This window comes from Echeneis naucrates, chromosome 10 (genome assembly GCF_900963305.1).
Source record: "Echeneis naucrates chromosome 10, fEcheNa1.1, whole genome shotgun sequence".
In the NCBI taxonomy this organism is placed as follows: domain Eukaryota; kingdom Metazoa; phylum Chordata; class Actinopteri; order Carangiformes; family Echeneidae; genus Echeneis; species Echeneis naucrates.
The window spans coordinates 8,002,372-8,025,022 of record NC_042520.1 but is presented as its reverse complement, the minus strand read 5'-3'; the positions used below and the strand labels follow the sequence as shown (position 1 = coordinate 8,025,022).

Below are 22,651 nucleotides of genomic sequence, written 5' to 3'. Positions count from 1 at the left end.
ACTTGTCTGCCATAATGGTTCATTATATGTAATGGTTTTCAGTAAGTAGTCAAAAAGCAGCATGAAGATCATCATTTGAGTAAATGGCTCTAAAAATGTCCCCTTTGGAAAATAATGCAAACAGCCTTTCAGCGTCACAGTAAATGTTTTTGATAAATTACTGTTAATAATCAAAATAAACTGAAGACAATCATATGCATTTTTTTTTTTAAAACTTGGAATATGATTGTACATCAACAACTAGATCCCAGATATATTCCCTCGTGTCATCTAATCTTTTTCCGTCTTGTCTCTGCTCCTTTCCCAGCCTGATGTTCACACAGCCTGCCTGCAGAGGGTAGTCAGTGACTGCATTGAGAAATACACACCAAAACCTTTACTCCATATAATGGCCACTAACAACCTTGCATACGAGCACATGCGTGCATAAAGGTGCAGAGCAAAGCTTCTGTGCTCACTGTAACATAGAAACAAATCTGCCTCTATCATTTCACCATATTTTGTGCTCTCTCTGAATATAACATCTTTATGAAGTTAGGCATTTAAGTAAGCGTGAGCAGAATTGAAACATGCGATTAGCTGATGTGGACAACATGGCGGTGGTGAGGGGGGTATATAAATCCCAGTCCCAGACAGGTGGAGCGGATACGAACCTGGACCAGGTTGCAACAAACCATATACTTACCAGAGTTGCCAAGATGAAACGAATAGGATTTTCTGTAAACTGCTTGTCAGCAGAGATACACACTGATCCCCTTTTCCACAGAGCTGGGGGTTCTGGGAGTTGCTACAGTATGCTGCATGGTTGTGTGTTTGTATGCGTGTGTGATATGGCTGTATATTAATGTCTATTTGTTTTCCCAAGCTAGATCTGTAAACATGCTTGTCATAGAGGCACTCTCTTACTGGAATATGATGTGGAAGCTTTAATAATGAATGTGAGCAGCAGCTGGAAAGGTGGAAAGGCATTGATTTAAACCCACAGGTTTCCTGGGATTTTTATAGGATTGGCTAAATGTCATTAGACTGCAGGTGGGGAGGTGATGAACTGTAATAAACTTTGATGTGGATGGGTGTGTGTCTCCTGTCACTGGCTCATAAACCGGAACACTGTGACAAGTCTCAGAAGTTCCACTTCCATTCCACCAGCTGTCATCTTTTCAAATGCATACAGTACATATAACACTTGTCAAGAGAAATCTGTATGTATGAAAGGGCAGGCATACAAATGCATTCACATGAGCACCTACTTACAAACAGCACAAATATGAACGTAAGAGGAAATGCAAGCGAATCATACAACTACCAAACATCTGTATGTTGTACGTGAAAATTACGTCGGCCTATATACTATATACTGAGTAGCGGCAGGTCGAAGCTGGAATCTATTACATCCTTTTACACGTCAGAAATGATCGATCTACTTCAATGTTGAAGAATTTGTTCAAACATACGGTATAAAAATCAATGTTTTTCAAAGTGAGTTTTCAAGTTCTGTCAGAGTTAATCAAAATGCATGAAAACATTCAACAGGTTTCAGCCATTATGTCCCAATTTAACTGTTAAACCCAGGTTTTTTTAGTCTTTGGTACCATCAATGAAATGCTGTCTTAAGATAATAATATGATCAGTGTGAAGCTGCAGTTGAATTAATGCTAGTTACAGTTTTTTTTTAAATTTATTAGGTTTTAAAAGGAAAGAGAGCATATACCTGGTTTTTATTAATTTTGTGTATTCGTTTTATATTAAAATCCTGGAGCTGGAGCTAAGGAGCTGAAAACTAAATCTAACCCCATTCCAAGATAATCAATTTTTTTCTCAATGCAATACCAAAATAATGTTTGATTCAGATGTCTTCTTGCGGCCTGGGAGTGTTTAGAGGTACTGCTTGCTGCTGCAGTCTTCTCAGACTGATGTATATCACCATTTCACAACTAGCTGTTTTTGTAGTGGATTATTCGGGTAATTATTATTTGCTAATGGATGAGTGGCACATTGAGATTATCTACGCTGGCCAATATGGCTTTGTATTTCCTAAATTAGGATTTTAGGATGGTAGCACGTTTTTATATGCGACATCCCATCTCTGATGCCTGTGTTCCTTCAAAAACCCAATCAGATGTCTTCTTTTAGTGCATTTGTCTTATTATTGTTAATGTGGTATGCTATCAAAGTATTGTAGTTTGACTAATATGCAACTTACATTAAGGTCTAAACTAGCTTTTCAGCTTTATAGTCTGGTCTCCGCATGCCAGTCATCAGGTTTACTCCACTGGTTCTCTGCCCAGCATTAAACAAATGCCTCCTAATGTCATCCAATATTAAACAGCCATTAATTCTACCCTCCCCAACCCTCTAATCTCAAATGAGCAAATCTGCCCTTGTTTCCTATCAACAAACAACTGCAGTGGGTGCACCTTGAAGGTCAAGTCCCGTTCTCTAATTAATTGGCCTGGATGTTTCTGATAGTGTTGCTGGGGCAGTGATCTTGCTAAGTGCGCCATTAATATTCACACACTTGTTTATCTGCCATTGTATTGTTTTTTCCCCTCTGGTTGTTTTTGTCATCACATTCAAATAAAGCCCAAGCTGAAAAGCTCTGCACCTCATTGTTTCAGTGTGGGTCTCTTCATTAAGGAGTCCAGGTGCGTTCTCAGGGTGCCACTTGGGAAGCAGCATTCACTTCACTCATGCCTGCGCGGTACCCTCACCAGGGGAAATAGAGTAAAGCTCCCTCAGATCTTTGGGATTCAAGGAAGTCTTCATTAAAAATGCCAAATGTTGTCGATACGAAGGAAGAAGAGCAGAGAGAGGATGGCAGGGTCCTTGACTTTTGATTGAGGTATGCACTCAATGATAAATTACTTCAGCTTTTTAAATCCTCTTGCACATTGTGTAATGATAGCTTTTTGGTGAACGCACACACAGATATTGTCACTTCCATAATTCTTCGAGATGCTTAAAGAGGTTCACACCCCAGTGCCCATGTGCATTCATCGTATTTTACCAAACAGGGCCAATTGTGTGCATTTACAATGCGATAAACCTCATTATGTCTGCCCACTAACCAGTTCCGCATTATCTGAAATGGTTTATGGAGCTTATACAGGCCAATTTACCACAGCGCTTGGTTCCATTGTTGCTCCATGAATGTGATGCTTGTCTTAGCCTGACTGAGCTAATGGTACTCCTGCTCAGAATGAGGATGCACTCTTCCTTTAGAGTCTTTATATTGAGGTGATTAAACCCCAGGGATTTCACGTCCACAGTGGGACATTATTGCTTTCACTGGTGCATGGCAAGCTGAATGCACCTTTTTGCATGTTAATCATCCAAGTCTTGCACACGTTTACAAGGACAAAATATTTGAGTGACAAACTTACATTTCAGAAGCAAAGCAAACAGTGTATTTTGGAGGCAAGACGTAAAAGAACTCATTCTGTGAATTGTACTGTGAAGTTATTAACATAATTAACATGAGAGAATTAAAATTAAATATTTAGAGGAAAGCAGTGACAGATTGATTCTTTTGGTTTTCTAGCAAACATGCTTTAAGTGGGTTGAATAGAAATATGACAAACCTCTACTTTCAAAGGTCCATTATCACCTACTGATCATGAAATTCAGTACAAATGATAGTCCTGATGTTTTTTTCACTCATAATTTGGCGTTCCGATTCACATCTGCATTGACAGCTGAGTCTATATTCTTGTTTATCTGAGTGCTCTGTTTCCTCTGCTACCACCATCCCTCCAAACAAAAAATTCCATTATTGTGACAACTCTCTGAGGTTTTTGTAGATTCAGTGACAGACAAGTCATACTCATTCACAGCATTTCTCTTGAAACCTAATCTCCAGCATGGCCTTGGTCACCCACTGACAGGCAGATAGTGGTGGGAAAGGCTGCTGATACACTTGCTGTCACCAGTTCCACTTAGAATATGTCTCCTCTCATTAGTATTGACTGTGCTTTGGCTTTATTGTATCTTGCTTGTGACCTGTGAAAGATAAAGTTAAGGAGGGGCCATGATGCTCAGTAGCCCTCCATTGGGCATGGAACACGTCTATCATCACTGTACCAGATACTGCTAGTTTTAAGTTGTGTTGCCCAACATAAAGCAATGCGTATCGGCAGAAGGACTCAGGGGCTATTTAATGTTTGTGGTTATTGATTGTGGCACTCGTAATGTAATTTCACCATCCTTTTTCCTCTTAGCAAATATTGGGGTTAAAAGAGGACCGTCACCCACTGTAAATCCTCTTCCATTTCAAATGGGTTTCCTCTTCATAGCTCTCTCTCTCTCTCTCTCTCTCTCTGTCTCTCTCTCTCTCTCTCTGGATCTCTTTCTCACTCTGTCTCGTTGACTCATGTTGCCCATTGGGCAAAGGCCCGGAGCAGTAAAGTCCTCTGGCTGATGGAATTTTATGGTTGGCATCTTGGCCGACTTTTTCATTTCACTTTTATCCTTGTCAGTCATCAGGCAGCCCAGAAAAATGTCTTTGCGGAAAAATCTGGAAATCCAGTCCCTGTCACCAAGCAAATTTAGATAACTAATTTCCAGATCAAATTATAAATCTCTTATCTTGGCTATCTGGCCAACCTGTTGGCAGAAAGAAACCTACTGAACAGAGGTTTGAGCGATCTTTGCCTGCTCATCCATCTCTCGGAGGTGGTATCAGTGGTGGCTAGCAGAGGTAGTGGAACAGGACAATTACGGTCAGCTAAACCTAATGGAATGAGATGAAATGTGGAATCATTCTTCTGATCTATTACACGCTGGCATTTTCGTAAGTAACATACTGGGCTGCTCATCTAGAATGCTTTGTTGAAGAGATGGCAATGGGCACCACTGGGAAAAAATAAATAGATGTAAAATGAATTTTAGCAGATCATATTTAAATGTGTTGAAATCCAGATGTACGTGTGTACATATACATGAGAACATAAATGCCTCTGATCTCATGCATGCCCGTTCCACACTGAAACACAAGTCACCTGCCGAAATCCTTCTGCATCTGTTGCATGTTTATGACATTGGAGAGGAGCCGTCACGCATTCCGATATCGTGCTGATGATGTTTTCTCGAATCATAATCTCAATGGTAGAAATAACCACTTCTATCAAACTCTTCAGGTTGGTTTGTGGTGATGCTACCATGGGCAGCTCATCAGATGAACTTCTTGGGACCGGCAGTGGGTTTACCCATGAATAAACGCACATGACATGCACAAATGCACAGGAAAGCACACATGTAGAGAAAGAATATCTGCCTGCCTCCACTTTGAAGCAGCCATGCCAGAGCTTCCTGTGTGTTACCTAATCCCATTCTCAAAGAGCATTTTACCCCCCACGTCTGAGAAGCCCTTGGCATTGGCAGAAAATGCACACATAGGCAGGCACAAAAGCACATACACAAATCTATATGCCTGATGCAATGTTCAGTCACTTTAGCAAACAGACACACTTGAGTGCATGAATGCAGCATTGCGGCGTGTCTGCTAATATTAGTGAAAGACTTCTTGTACATTTGTGCAGTTCCTCATGATGTGTTGTTCACTATATATATGCAAACTGTTGCAGAACAATGTATGACAGCTGGAGCTGTCACAGTGAAGGACCACCTAAATGTAATGTTTAAAGGGAGAAAATGTGGATAAGACAGATAGGGGTATGGGTGGATGGGATGAAGGAGGGCATTGCCCCCATGAGGCACCTGCAGTTGTGGTGTTTCTGAAAAATATAGTCTGTGTGTGTGTGTCTAAAATCCTGCTGGCTAGCCTTTGGCATAGTCTGCTTTGTTTGATATGTCCAAGCCCCGTGTGGAAAATCACCTTCATCCACTGAAAAACCCCCAGTCTGTTGGTGCTATGTCAGCACAGCTTTTTGAACGTATTGGTTCTTTTCTATAAGATGAGTGCAAACAGAACTAGTAGATTGAAATGGCAAGCGAAAGTTCTGAGAGGTAGCTATTTGGAAAGACAATGCGCATATTCTATTTTGGCACGCATTTCATATTTTCTGATCTTGTGTGTGAACTCCACTTGCCCACAAGTTTGCCCTTATTACCGTTTCTTCCAGGCAATGCAAAAATCCCATGGCACAGAACCTTTAGGCTTTGATATTTTCAACAGCTATCCCCTTTCCAGTAACATGCTTTGTTGGGAGAGTGGAATTTGAATAAACAAAAAGGAAACAGCTTTTCCTCATGCCCTGTTATATTTTGGCTAGGCTGCACATTGTGCAGCATCTTCTACTAGTATTCCATTGTGACATGCCAGGATCAACAGAGAGGAATACAGAGACGGAGCAAAGATGTAAAGGAAGAGATGTCATTACCGAGCCATACCCCAGGGTTTAGCAGTTCACTGCATAGGTTAACTGGTCTGGCTACTCGGCTCTAGTTGGCATGGCTACCATTTCCCAGGGTATTTATTGCCCCCTTACTGGTATTTTCAGTGGTCTTCGTTCAATTGACATTCAAAAGGTGGCCAATGGAGACACCCTAGTGTTCTGAATCGAATGATGAAGAAGTTCCACATGAATCCATTTGTGATGTCTATTGTCATGATTGTTTTCCTTCTAAGTATGAGAGATAACATGAAACACAGGAGGGATTATAAAAAGGGCAATGGACTCGATATTTTTAAGAAACAATACTACATCTTAACAGCAATAATAGTAATAACAATAAAAAAAAACCATCTTTAAAAAAAAAAAATAATAATATTACTCCCCAATAAGTGAGTTTTTCTACATCTAACTACTGAATGAAGAATAGGGAGGGAAGGCAGAACACAAAGAAAGCAGGCAGGCAGGGGCCTGGTCTTTGATGAATGTCTCTATCTCCAGGCATTAGGTGTTCTATTTTTCATAGCGGGCCCTTCGGCCATGCTGGAGAGAGCTTGGGCCTCACATGCCCATTCGTGCAAGGCGCCACAATCCTCAGAGATGGTGACTAATCCAGGTCTAGTGTCTGGGGGGCGAGAGTGGCCGCTACAAGCACAGCCGAAAGGTCACACCTGTCAGAGGTGTGGGGTGGGGGAGAGAGGCCAGAAAAGGAAGCCTCCTCTTTCGCTACATCTGCTTGAAAGGGTAGCGCTTCATGGTGCTCCAAGAAGCAGTTAAGTCCTGACATGAATTTAGTCAATCACATTGGAAAAGAAGGACACGTCATGCATGTGAAAGTGTGAAAGCTATTATTGAAGTACTTCCATCTCTTTTTCCATTTCGTCCTTCCTGGCCATTTCAGCTGCTCTGTCTTTATCTCACGTTTTGTAGCATTAGGGGAATTAATTAATTTAGCCAAAGTTACATATTGTGTTCCCTGTAAATATGTTATTGTGTTGAATAGAATTTATGTTTTAATGTTTAATTATATAATTCTAGGATATTATCCTCAATAGCTCTGGCTAATCTTCTGCTTATGGGTTTTAGCTCAACTTTAAACATAATCATTAATCATTAATAACTCAGTGCAATCTGAATACCCCCTGTGCCACTGCACCTCAACACAGCACCTGCTCTACTTCTTTTTACTTAATATTTATTTTGGTTTGGTCCGATGTGCGTACCATTTCCCATACTGCCTATAAATTCATATTTGTTGCTGCTTATCTGTTTAACTATTAACTGAGTCAGGTTCGCAAAATATGCGTTCCTTTCTCATTAAAGTTGCCACTTTCTGCTTTTCCCTGTAATGCTGCACTGTTGACATTATAGTGATGTTACTGGCGCATTAGAGGCACCGCTGCACCTCAACATCAGCTAGGCAGCATGCCACGGCTGGGGCATCGGCCTCAATTCAACAGGCAAATTAATCTTGCTTTGTTGGAGTAGTCAAGCCCAACCTGGGAGAGAGTTCGTTTAGCTGTTGGTTTGCTGATGCAAGTGCTTTCCCTGAAGTTTGGAGCCTTCATTTATAGGCAGTTAAAGATCTCTCCATCTGTTATTAGGGAGGGCCTGGACACAGATGCCTTGATGAATAGGTATTTCTACCGCAATTGAATGGGCTGCTCAATGGAGATAAAGTAATTGTGTGGATAATAGAAGAAAGAGTTTATATTTCCTGTGACCTCAATGTGAATGCTTCCAATAATGCTTGATTAAAATGGGGGCTGCTCTTAAGTCTAATACTGAAACACAAATAACAAAAATCACATTGACAGAATATGCCAATCTAATCATCCATTTCACTGTATGTATTTAGACACACTGACACCCACACACACAAAGACACTGTCGTACACATGCCCCCTTGTATGCATGTACACATCACATTTTTTTGGAACAGATCACCTCCCTTACTCTTATCTGTTAGCTGTGCTGTCTGTGTGATGAGAAGATCATCTCCCAGTAAGGGTTTTTTATCTGAAGATATTTCATAGATCGTGTTTTTTGTCTGATGGGGTACTACCAGACAATTTGAAATCCTATTTATCAAGCTAACAGGGAAAAGGAGAGGAAATGTACCTGCAGTTATTAGAATTGAGACGACCCCAATACAGACATGAGAAGGAGATCAAAGCTGACTGCCCTGGAAATAATAACTAAACCCACTGCACCCAACCAGGTCAAGAAATTCTGAGCTATTTCTTGCTCTGTGTGATAATGTATGTGTGTGCAAGCATGCTGTGGGGGGGGGATCAATATTGAGAGTTAGAACTACGGCCATAAACATAAACATAGATACAAACATACTCACTTGCCAGCCATTCTGCTTCTGGCAATGCCTGTTAGCATTCTCCCAAGACTAGCATTGCCGTAAATCATGCTTGTTCTCTGAATCTGAGTCTGCCCACACCACCTGTGTAGGGATTGGACATCATTAATGTCCCTGCCAAATCATGTTTACCTGAGCCCAGTGTTGGTCCTCAGTCATCCTGAGTGTTTTTTTTCCTTCTTTGTAATTTATCGTAAGTTCTTGACAGGTTTTTTTTTTTTTTTTTTTTCCTGCGTGAGGATGACCAGGGGATGACGGTTTGTTGGTTTTATTTTGTACGATAAGCATGCTGTTTCATATTCAATTCACAGGCTTCAATCAGTCAGGCTATATATGCTTGTCTACTCAAGCTGGGACCAAGTGCATTGAAATTTCCATGCATGTCCCAAGTGGCTCGGGATGGAGCCATTAATGTTTCCTTGACAAACGTTTAATAAATATATACTTAGGCCTCCCCAGGCTGTATAGATGCTTCCTTCCATGACACCAGTGTGCAAAACACTCTGACCTTGCCTTATGCAAGAGTTTAGGGGGTCCCTGCGCGAGGAGCATTGAAAGAGAAAAGCTGGTGGATCTGTGATGTTACATGGGACTCAGATCATCACATGAGCCAAATTTCGACGTGAAAGATGTGAATGATAAAGGACATGGGTCATATATGCATACATATGCATATGTACATACATTACTTTAAGGCGCTGATCTTGTGCGGTGCCTTAGAGGAGACACAGAGAGGTCTTTAAACTTTGCTATGAATGTCAGATACACGAACAGAGGCTTAACTTCGTTGACTGCTGGAAACACAGTGCCTTATATACCATATATCTATATTCTGTACACTGTGGTGAGGTGGACACTGAGGCGATGCAACAGAGAAGAGGAAGTAACCACCCATAGTTGTTTTGTCACTTGTTGCTGAAGTTAATTGAGCTGCTTCTACACACATTTTATTTAATATGATTTGATATAATGCATAACAGGGGGTTCTGATTGCAGTAATTTACAGAACCAGTTCACGTGAATTTTACTGAGCTTGCTGGATCACAGATTGATCCTATGTAAATGGAACCAACTGTGTACACTGTGTCTAAGCATCTTTTTGGCTCTGTGTATATATGCTGTTATGAAATGTGTAAGTGATTCGAGGTAATAAACCTCCATGTAATATCTCCTGTTCCTATCGCTTTCAATCCTTTTATTGCACTCTATTAGCTCTGAGGCTTAGTCGTGCATCCTCAAAATTACTAGACAAACTTCAACCATTTTCTCTTCCTGGTTGCCGGCTCCGCTCGTGAGCTAGTGCCACGTTGTCTGTACACAAAATTTATCACATTTTAAGCTAACAAAAGGCAATTGAGGTTTTGTTTATCATAAGAACAAGGACTGTTATTCAGCAGAAGGACTGGGGAAAGGAAATCACAAAGAAGAATATGAGAATTACCTGCTCCTTTTGACCACGTAGGATGTTTGCCCAATGTATGATTTATTGAGGTTAGTCTCTTATGGAGCAGGTCAGCGAAGTAGGAAAGAGGAGTGTAAAACAGGACATGCATTAGAAATCAGCATCAGTACTCTTGCTCATTTATTCATTGTTGCAGCATTATTGCCTTGTGTTCAAACCTTTTATGTAGTCCTCCTCCAAAATTTTGAGCAAGTAGTTGCAGCTCATGGCTTCATTTCCAAGGTCCCAGAACTGGAAACCAGAGCACAGGGTACATAGTTCATTAGGCCTTCACACTGCAATCAATGCAGCAGAGACTGCGCTGAAAACCTAAATTAGATCCTGTGTGACTTTACCTGCTTACAGCTCACTTGATTAAACCCCTCCACCGTGACACTGGGAGTGCTAGCTTCCTCTTGACATACCTTTCAAGTTTTTCTTGCCTCATTGTCGCTTTTATGCACCCTGGAAATTTGACTACTTTCTCACCTCATGTATAGATAAAATATGCCACGTCTTTGGTTTGTATGGGAACATTTTGGGACAATACTTTAGTCGTCTTATGACCTCGCATTGATTGATGCGTGTCTGGAGTGTGGTGCAGTTTTCGCTTAAAATAATGTGGATGAGTCAGTGCACAAGCTTTGTTTCAGTTGAGTAGGTGAATACAAAAAACATGTAAACCTGCACTAATCTCATGATAGAAAAATTTCCCATCAAGTCTCTTGCAGTTTGCTTGTTTTTGACATTGAAAGACATATTTTCTTTCATTTTCTATCTTTACAGTGCATTACACTGCTGCAAATAGACACATAACTTAAGACTTCTCCCTGCAGCTAGTGCGCACTCAATTTTACTTTTTTCACTCTCTTCTACCTGACTTTCAGCAGACTGGCTGACATCTGCTCCTATCTTTATAGAGGTGTCATTGAAATTCAGTGCAGATATGAGTGCTGCAAAGCACAGGGAGACCTGCTTAGAAGAATATTCTACGCCACACACAAACACACACCAAAAAAAGGTATATGCACCACCACAGGCATACAGGTGTGCACCATATTGATTTTGGTGCTCTTACACACTTGGATACACGCAAACACGTGCATAAAATTATGAAAAGTTGAATCCAAGCGTTACAGTATTCTGTTTCATTAGGTGTGTTGATACAGATGAGTTTTGACATTCAGGTTCAAGGGCCCTAAAAAATGGACAAGGTTGTTCTAGGTTGTTGCACAGTAAGAATGGATGATACCAGACTTTTTTAATTCCATACGACAGTGATGCCACTGGGCAGACCTTTACTGATACCGATATGTTTTCAAAGTGGGTTGTGATTTTTCAAAATAACTATAATTTAGAAGAAAAAACTCAGCAAAAACCTTAAACTTGCATTTGAAGGCAAATCACATGACACTTCCCAGTCACAACGCAGCTTACCGTAGTTACTTATAAAGCGCTTGCACTGTGCACTGTGTGTTTGCTCACTTCTTGTGTCCACCTTCATGTCAGATGAACCAACTAAACATGTTAATGACGTAATGCATTTGGAAGTGGTGCAGCCACTCGTATATTTTTGATATTGATATTTCCAAGAAGGAATCAGTACCAAATGAGTAATTTGTGAGTTTAAAGGTATTGATACCACAGGATTGATCTGGACACTTCATTACAAAGTAGTCATAAAAGGCTGCCCACTCTGCACCACTTTGAGCAACTTCTCTTCCTTATCCCTCAATTTCAGGAATGAGCACAGAACAAGATAAAGCTTCGCATTTGTATTTCAATTTCACATTGGGATTAGAAAATCATGATAATTATTGGTTCTTGTTGCAATATATTTCTGCCAAGTCTTCTTCCACTTGTCGTTTGTCTCTCAAACACTAACATTTCAAAGGTGACCACTTTTTTCACGTTTTATTCACATACTTATTTTACATGCTTATCGTGACTTCACACCATCCTGCTCTCTTCTGTGTTTGATTACTGGTGTAGAGTTTCCAGTTGTGATTGAACATCCCCTCTTGCAGAAAAAGTGTGCAGGATCTTGTTTTATTCTTAATTATAACCCTAACCCGTTTGACACACAAGCATTTAAATTACAGCCCCCTCCTTTTAAAGGGTTTGCAATGGTTCATTTGGTTGGCACCATTTAGTGGGACTCTTACTGAGTCTTTTTAGAGATTTTTAGAGTTTCCCTTTGCCAACAAGTAAAGTGCTTTGATTTTCCACTTCCCTTAACTGGCAGTGATTATTTGACCTCTAAGTTTGTGTGATTAGGAGTCTACCTCTCCTCCCTGGCTTTCTATTATTAGGAATGTCTTTCAGTAACTCTTTGAAACACTGATGATGGCATATGTTGCAGCAGGTCAACATGAGTCAGATTAAAGCCAAGCAAGTTTGCTGGTGGTGTCTTTCTCTTCTCAGGATCTGTGGCACAAAGGACACACGTTGGTGTTTTTTTTTTTTTTTTTTTTTTGGTCTAGCATGGGCCAGGGTAAAGTTAAAAGTGTAAAATGTAAAAGGAGAGGGTGATGTAAACACAATCACCCTTGTTAGTCTGGTAAAGGTCAAGGTGGAAGCATCACAAACAGGTTAACCTCGAACTTTCTTGCTTTGACCTTTGTGAGATTTAAGTGGTGAAATGTTGAAGCAAAGTGCTCCAGGATAAAAAGAAACATTTTTCATCATTCATTTTTTTTTTATCATCATATAACACAGTGCATTTCTTTACTGAACAGTTTTAACCTCTCACATTAGATGCCTTCTTTTTCATATAAATAAATACTCCCTTGCATCATAAAGATGAGGAAATATTCATGAACATTTGTGTTATTTGTGATGCAGCTTCTTACAAAAAGAAAACGCTTTTTATTCAACTGTCCATGTTTACTTGTTGTTGAGGGGTGTGAGAGAATACATTTTAATTCTTTGTTCCTTATTATGATTGAATTTGCATGTCTAAAGTCATGGGAGGTATTTTTTGTAAGCTCAGTGGCATCCTTTATTTGTCACCCTAGGACAAGTGACTTCTGAATAACAAAGAGCATGTTCCCTTCTATTTTGTTCGAAAGTTTAAAGCCCATTTATAAGAATATGGCCTGCTTTAATAAAAGCACAATCCTGTATAAATTATAGTTCTGAATAAATAAATCTCATATCTATTCAACCCCATGGTTGCGCTGTGTCAATGTCTATATCTGACCTTTCATTGTATTCATGCATACACACATACCCACCACAAACATAGGCGCACTATATCCTTGGTTGTGCTGTAATTGAATTACCATTACAAACCCTTGTGGGCATTCTTCTGTCGAAATAAAAAGGAAATGGGATTGTTTAATATTCTCCGGTTTTGTGGTTGGTGTTGTCACTGGGTTCTCTTCCTGCAGACCTTAGGGATCAACACCAACATAAATACACAAAAACATGATACCTTGTCCACTACACAGTGCTTCGTAGAAAGTCTGGCCTGCAGTGCTATTTTCAAACTGTTTCCTAACACCTAACTGCTTCTTTCTGTGTTTTTTTTCTTCACTCCCCCACTCTGATGTGGTTACCAGTCAGGACACAAGATATAATGGCACTGTCCTGACTATTGAGAAGAATTTGTAGGCCTAATTATATCTGCATTATCAGCAATTTGTGGTTACCCAGACATGAGCGAAGAAAACTGTAGATTTTGTTTTCAACCATGACAGACAGGAGATGGAGAGAAAATACATTTTAACAAGAAGAAGTTTGTATGGAGATAAACACTTGCTCGTGGCTGTTACCCAGGGTTCAGAAATACCTCATGATGTTGTGAGTGAAAGACAGTGACAGATGGATACAGTAGGAAAGAGAATTGTTGGTACAGTAGGGAGAAAAAAGAGGGTGAAATCCTTGAACACATAGTCGGGTGGGAAATCCCCCACTGAGTTGGGAACCCTGCACCCTGGTGGCTCAATGAAACGTCTTATCTGCCGGCAGCAGGACTCTGTCCTTTAAGTAAAGCTAGGGAAAACTCATCGTCCAGCCAACCAGCACCTCAACTGATCCGTGTTGTTTTTGACCTTTACCACTGCTGCCACGGACTCATGCCAAACTTTAGATTGTGTGAAATGTAAGATTGCTCCTTTATACAACATCTTTCACGTTTCAGTTTTTTTTCACACAGACTATATTTCTTTTTGCACTTGTGTTTACAACATTGTTCATTGACCATATGTTTCTATTGATAGAAAGGTGAGATGTGATATATGCTTCTATATGTATATACACACACCTGTCGATAAACTTGTACTCATTCTTGGGGTATGTTTGCTCTCAACTAATCTACCCACCCCTTATGAGCAGGAAATTAAGTTTTAATGTGGCAAGCATACAGTTTGATATGCACTAATTGCTCAGATTGTATCTGTATTATTTTTACAAAGAGCAGTAGGGTGCACTAGTAATTTTCATTAATTACACACAAAGAAGAAGTAATTAGATTTTTCATTATTCCGTAACTTCCATAACTGTGTCTAAGCCTTTTTTTGGAGGTTCAGGACATGCCTCTCAGGCAAAGTACAACAAGTAGTGTGGATGGTAGTTCCAGATTAATGTAGTTGCCAATCGTGATATGTAGTTAACTCCCCACAAATACAATCTAATTCTTTGTGAGCCATTATAATCATAATCCACCAAGGTGCAAACGTGTTTGGCTTTTAAATGAATCAGAGATGGTGCTCTGAACAGTTTATTGGATGTTACACCCAAAACACACCGTAGTTGATTAAGAGATTAAGTGAAAATGGCAAAATAAATATGTACATGCCTTAAATGCTCAGGACTCATGCCCTTTAGATAATGCACAATGAAAATCACGATGTTTCGAATCATTACCTTAAAAGAATAGTGTTGAAAGATGTGTATGATCAGTTAGTGTTAGATTTACATCAGTGTTACCTCAAAATCTGCTCTCTTCTGTTCAACATATCATAGCCACACCATCAAGTGCTCAGAATGTGTCTTTGTATAGCTCCCCCACACAAACAATTTTTGTCCAGCGTGTTGTAAACTCCAAGATGATGTCAGTCACCTTGAAATGCGGCTGTGCAACACTCTTTTAATCAAAGCTGTAACACAAAAATGCTTCAAATTACTTTGATTGTTGCCGTCTAAACAAATCAGTGTGGAATGCTGTTCTCATGTTGAGATGATTATTCCGACATTAGTTCAGATGCTCTTTTTCTCTACTTGCATCACTTGCTAATTGTAATTCTTCATCACACAACACTGGCAGATTAGAGTGCTACTTGAGAAAGTTGTATCTTAGTGTGTTCGAGGGTGTGAGTTAGCAAAGCTGGATGCCGTCAGCTCTCTCCCAGCTCCAGTTCCAGCTTCCAGCCCAGACACGTTGCTGCCATGTGGTTTTGCAGTAAGCTGACAATGAAGCTGAATAATGTGTCCATCAGTCTGCCTGAGCGTGCTGAGCGCTGGGCACTGAGGAGGTTGCCAACTTGTTATGGGCTTATTACAGGTGAAGATGACATGTGGTGGTGCAGCCGCCTTGGCATTGTCTCCCTGCCCTGCCCTCGATAGAAGGGACAACGCTCTGTCACTCCTGATGGTATAGAGAAAGCGAGACAGAGGTGACGGAGGAGGAGGGAATGGGCCTCAATGCTCCTCTAACCTCCCAAAATGAAATTGACAGGCTTGCTGAAGTAATTGCTCCCAGCACTATTTTCTTTGGCAGGAAATACTGTTATCGACAAATAGGGGATTCAATAAGCGGCAGGAGATGAGGCTCTAGGCTGTGGTCAAAAGGCTGTGTCCGTCCTCTACTGTTGAGGTTGCAGTGTCTCGTGATGCTCTATCTCTCTGCTCATATTCCAGCTGCTTTTTTATGTCGCAACTTCATTGCATACTACCAAGGCCCCATCCCTCCCTCCCTCCCATTAGTCCACCCCATGGGCTGTGTCTAGGGTCTCTTTTTAACCATTTTTGTGAGCCTGAAGTGAAAAATGCTATTACCTAGTTGCCAGTGGGTAATGCCCCCACCCCCACCTCCCCAGATTGCCAGTGTGGTGGTGTAATGTTGATATTATCCCAATGGATTCCATTGATTTGGGCTAGGGTCATGAAAATGCAGTTTATGGTCAGTGTCTTTGGTTTCGAGAGGTCAGAGCATGCAGTGAAACCAGAGATCTGCCTTTTCTGGTCATGGTGGTATGCCTGCTGGGAACAACTGAGAGGCAAAAAGATAAATAAAAACTAGGAGATATGTTTCCCTCTCACTGTTCAATGTGTTACTCAGGTTGTAATGTTCTGAAAATGTAGTCACCTGATCAGCCAGATCCAAATATGGAACCACAATAATGTGAGCAGCAGTTTTAATGCTGTCAGTTTTCAGATAATACAGCTTATTCTCGTGTCCCATTTTGGTCAATATTAATGGTATTATTACAATATTAAAATGTTATTACTTTTCCTTAAGCACATATACTTATAGTTGAGTGTAAAAGTTTTATCTGCAGTGTTTTAAACTTGGGTTCTTACTCATGCAAAAAAAGGTTTTTTTTTGAAGAAGAAGAAGAAGCTGTGTTTTAATAAACTGCAAAGTTATTAAAGTCAAGTCTCACAGGTCGTTTGTGTAAAGACTTGCACAAAACCCACCACTGTGGCTGAAATACATCTCATCTTTTAAGCTTTGTTCAGCACAGCACTGACATTTTGCCTCTCCACTGTCAACCCAATACAGATGCTTTAGCATTTGTTTTTCATCTAATCTGATCAACTGCAGGCAGCCTTGCCGTTTGAAAATCCTAACTTTCTCTAAAGCAAAAGTGCTCATTGAAGAGTTGTTGGTTTGACTGCAAAAATTATATTTTCAGGAGACACCACCCCTGACAGGAAACACTCACATGAACTGCATGTTCCTTGATTTTTTTCCATGATAGGATCAGACGTGTGCTGCAGTGTTCCAATCAGCTATTTAAATTGGCCATGTCCAGGCCTTAACAGCTCTGGTTGTCACCTGTCCACTGAGTATTAAAGCTATTGGATAATGAATAGGAGGGGATCCCCTTGGAAGATCTGTTAAGCCATTCCACCAAAAGGGGAATTAGTGAACACTTTTTCAGTGTGCCAGGGGAAGACATCTGTATGGCTGCCTAACGGTAAAAATATTTTTCAGGTTGAGCCTCCAAAAGATATTGACAATCGATATCACAACCAAAATAAAGGTTTGGCCTCAAGTGCATCTAAAACTTTGATGTAACAACAAGTTTGACTTCTAATCATATTTTTGAAGAAACTCTTTTGGAGCACTTTATTTTTTATTAGACCCCATATGTGTATCATATTGTTGGCATATTGTGATGCATATTATTTTACAGGATAAATCTTGCATCTTGTCTACGAGGACGATTTCTACAATTTCAGCCCTTTTGGTTGGTGTTCAAGCTAAATAAGCCTCTTTTGACTACATCGGGAAGTCTCTCTCATAAATCTGAAAACAATTTACAGTTTTGCTCTGTGAGATAAGCTCCACATCCTTATTTATTTACCATAATTTTTCCTGACCAGATGTTAAAAATGCCATTTGAAATAGACCCAGCTTAATGCTAAAGTGAATATCAGTTTCATCACATGAATTGCCTAATTATCACATCATGGCATACATTGTTTCCAAGAACCTCTACATCTTATTATTATTAATTTTTATTGGCACTATCCCATAGAGTTATAGCATTTGCTCTATTTGAGAGTCCTATAGTGAGATAGTAGAAGATTGTTGTGATTGTGTGCACTGTGATTGGAAATGCTATTGCTAATTACTTGAACATTGAACACATCAATGTAAAGATTGTAGCTTTGGGATTCAAAGTCAAAAGAAAGAAGAGTGTTCCGGCAGATTCAGGAAAAACACACACACTGTCACAGTTCAGTGATTTACAGGTGTGTTTCACAAGTGAGCCACACACAAACAAGAGTTTGTTCAAAATCAGTAAGCGCAGCCACTCATGGATTAAAAGCACATTGATTTTTAAGGAAGTGTAATTGTCATTGTTATACCTACTTTAAAGACAGTTTTGCAACACTCTAAATCTAACAGTGAAGTGGATCTTCTGCAGAGACAACCAGACTCCCTATATTATAGTTTTTTTGTCTGAAGAATCTATCGCTCTCATTTTTTTCCATATAATTGAAGTTTTTTGTAATGCGCATCTAGTTTATCAATACCATTATTTCTTATTTTTGAGTCTAGCTGTGAAACTCAAAAGCATGTAGCAAATGTAGCATTTGGCAGAAATGTGCAAGGAAGAATCCTGTAGGTAATAGCTTAAAAATCTATATAGTAATGAGAGGGATTCTTACCTCTCCTTATGGCCTAATAACTACCTCCACTTAGATAAAAGCTAAGCCAGTCACTCCTTCACATTCACCCAACAGTGCTTCAGAAAAAGATGAATGGAATAAGTGTTGGATAGATCAAGCAGAGAAACACGGAGAAAAGTCAGAAACACAGAAAATGGATTTACTACAAATCAATTGATAGTGCAGAAAACTAGACAATTATATGACAGTATGCTCTTAGTTTTACCTTTTTACGACGGTAGTAGATAACAGAAAAAAAAAAAAAACAGAAAAGCCAAAAGCCTTCATCTCTGTTTACCCTCCTTTCAAACAAAATAGATAAATAAACTTTTGTCCTACACATACAGAGCAATTATGACGGTGGTTGTGATGGAGACAACCCTTCTCCCTCAGTTTTGTCGGGAATCACCTTGGAAAGTTTACGAATGTGATTTCCCATCAGCTTTTATCAAACAAATGCTTCTTGTCCTTATCTTGCCAATCAAACCATGAATTGGGTTCACACCATGCCTTCATTCATTCATCTTCTATCACTTTCTGTCGTTAGGGGTTCTGGAGCCAAGCCCAGCTCACACTGGGTGAGGGCGGGGTACAGCCTGGACAGGTCACCAGTCCATCACAGGGCCAACACACAGAGATGAACAACCACTCACATGGGCAATTTAGAGTCACCAATCAGGGATACAGATGAGTGGTATCTTGCTGTCGTTAGACTATGTCTGCTACTTCTAACACCAAACCAGTTTCTTTCATGTTGACCGTGCAGTGCAGGAAAACAGCGGGGATCTTTTCTCCTGATAAATGAGCTCTCTTATTACTGCCCAAACCGCCTATTAGCACAGCTCACTTTGTGGGGAACCAGCAGTCCAGGGATGAGCACAATGAAGAGAATACCTCGTACTCTGGCTCAGCCATATGTTAGCCTGTTGCTGCAGAGTGTTTCATGGTGTTGTTTTTTTTATACCCCAGATAAATTATAGCTCATTTTGACAACAGAACCGGACAATTTCTGATTTAAAACAGATTTGTTCTCAGAGCTCATATTGGCAGTATAAAGGATGTAGTCAAATTAAGCAAATACAAGTCTTCCTCATTTGGATTTATGTTGATGGCCGGACTGCATCGACACGTCACACTGAGTTAGGCTGTAGCTTCATATAATGTCCAACGTTATATTCAGTATTTGTCGGGAGAGTAGGTGTGTACATTTTTCCCTTCTGTGGTGTCAGTGTGTGTATTATTGCCAATATGTAGTGCTATTGTGTAGGATCAGTTTAGCGGCGTGTCAAGCAGAGCGTAGTGTTTGACTGTGTTTGACTGTCATCTATCATTAGTGTCTTGGATGATGAAGAAAATGTTTTGGTCAGGTGTTTATAACTACCATGTCTGACTCATCCAAATTTTAAGTGATCAAGCTGTAACTAATGAGAACACACAATTCTGATGAGAACCGTGTATTGTTCAATCATTCTTGGTATCTTTGGTATCTACCACAATATTTGCACGTGTGTTTTTTCCACATAACATTACATTAAAATTCACAGTGTATTATAGTGCTCTGATAACTAACCTGCTATGGTATTTTGTTTGCAGGGTGGACTAAGAAACAGCAAGCATGAGTGTACACTTTCATCCCAAGAATATGTCCATGAGCTGCGTTCAGGCATCACAGAAGAAAAGTTGCTGAATTGCCTGGAGTCCCTCAGAGTATCTCTCACCAGTAACCCTGTCAGGTAACATTTTCTGCTCTTCACACCGTGGATCTTTTTTTAAGGCGTTTTTTCCTTTATTATACAGTTCCTTTGTGTGTGTGTGTGTGTGTGTGTGTGTGTGTGTGTGTGTGTGTGTGTGTGTGTTTGTGAGAGAGAGGAAGAAAGACATGCATCGAAATGCCATCGGCAGAACCACAGACCACCTCAGTAAAGGCCGAGCCTTTGCAGTACATGCTCTACCAGGAGAGAGTTTTGAGGAAGTCTTTATCACTGGCACCATGATAAAAATGTTCAGTGTCTCTTGTCATTTCTCAAATTTTGCATACAAGCATAAAAACAGTGATAATTAGGACAAACACACTGAATCAGTCTGTCACTTAGTTGGTAGGTTGAAGTTTTTCTGTAGACGTTGCTGTATGAAGGTGTGCCGCTCTGCACTGCTGCAGATGCGGTACTAATACGATATATAGAACTATAATCTGTCCAGTCATCACTGTTACCACAATGTATGTGATATTTAGGTTAATTTAACAATTTTCTGAGATGCTGTAAAAAAAAAAAGAAAGAAAAAGAAACATGAAAATGTGTCTTATTTATAATATGTATTTATTTAACATTTCTGGTTCAGTTTTTGACTAGAACAAGATACTGAATTTGTTCAAAAAGATAAAACACAAGTTCAAACACGATGTAAAAAGGACTTTCACTAATGCTATCAAGCTGCATGTTTGCATTCAAATGTCATTTTTTCCTTTCTGTTATCTAACATTTACACTATGAGTTTAATGCAATGTTGAATGGACTGGGTTGGGAACTTGTTTCAACTCAAAATAGATTCCAAAATCCAAGAAACAGGTACAACCGAAGCCACAGCGACCTTTCACCCTGGGTCAGTTACTAATCATCATTTCCTCCACATCATGCATCAATGCAGGAGTGTGCCCATTTGTTTAGATTAAAGCGCAGATGACACCAGCATCTCCTCCATTAGTTTCTTTCCTTTTTAGAACAATTATTAAAATGGCTAAAGTGTAACTAGGAGGTTACCCATTAAATCTGTCTCCCATATCTTCTTGCCGTCAAGGCTTTACTTCTGATAATAATTTGTGTGATTCATGGATGTTTTCCAGTGCATTATTTTCTTCTTGAAATGCGCCTCAAGAGTATTATCACATTACTATTCTGATGGAGATGGTAATGGGTATGGTGTGTAATTTCCATGACTAGTATAGACACTGCAAATAGAATGGTTTTTTATGAAAGTAACTTGATGTGTGCTGCAATATTCTGATGTCCATGAGGCTCTAATGCATACAAAGTCTAGTTTTCAATATAAGAGTGTCGACAACAAACCTGTGACCGTAACTCAGATGTGTCTCAGGGACGTGGGCAACTTGTAAGGTTGCCTGCAATCTTTCTTGTTAATTGCTTACAACCGTTTATAAAAATACAATTTCAGATTTTTTTTCTCAACTCTGTCCTGAAAAGCTTTGATTGGTACTTGAGCTATACATAACAAAGTCTTCTCTTGCTTTGTTTGTACTAACCCTAACCCTAACCCTTATCCAGATTCTCCCTTTTTCCTATAATTTAATTCTTTAACTTTAATTTGGTTCCACTAGCGCAGTAGTCAACAACTGGCGGACCACAAGAGGCTTTTTATTACATGATGAAAACAACAACAACAACAACAACAAAACAAAAAAAATGTTGCTGGAAAACTCTGAAAAAGTTTTTTTCAGAATTTACTTTATATCTATCATTACTTTCAACCGGTTCCCCTTTATCCTTCTTGGGTAACAATAAAACAAATCATTCACAATAATTGGCACTAATTGCAAAGCCTAAATGGAGTAAATGATTATGCTCATGAAACAGAGCTGTAGTTTCTGTAGTCTAAGCTAAAACATAAAACATATTTATTGATTTGAACTGTGTTAAAGGCTGATGACATATCACAGCTTTTGTGAACTCTTTGTTCTTACGTTATTTTTAATTGGACTCAGCCTAATTTGAAAGGTTATTCTCAGTCATTTAAATTGATTTAACATAATTTAGCTCAATTTTGTAAGTTACATTTTGTAACACAAAAGCTATAATGTGAAACAATTAAGGAAACGTTTGGGATTCCTTGCCACTTAATGGTGATTTGAAAAGATTTGTGCATCTAAACAAGCAAGAAAAGAGTTGACCAAATTGATTTCTTTAGCATGAGCCTGTATTTATAGGTATCTAATTGTTTGGACTTCAGCAGGTGAGAAAGGTCTACTTACTGGACTGCTTGCATTTTTAGAAGAATGTCCCCGCAGTAAGGCAACAGAACCCATAGTGACAGCACTTACTGTAAATGATTTACCACCAGCTGCTGAGGCAATGCTTTTTCATGTTAAGGAATGAATAGTATACATTAATCTTATTGGATAAGTGAAAA

The 22,651-nt window shown here is 39.6% G+C and overlaps 1 protein-coding gene across 2 annotated transcripts in view; it reads left to right on the top strand.

Moving 5' to 3' along the window:
• Positions 1-22,651, top strand: part of diaph2 (diaphanous-related formin 2) — a 338,700-nt gene that overhangs the window by 62,351 nt on the left and 253,698 nt on the right. For both annotated transcript variants that reach the window (XM_029511765.1, XM_029511766.1), the window contains exon 5: positions 20,102-20,241. In XM_029511765.1, coding sequence (XP_029367625.1) covers positions 20,102-20,241 — 140 coding nt within the window. The remainder of the gene's footprint in view (positions 1-20,101; positions 20,242-22,651) is intronic.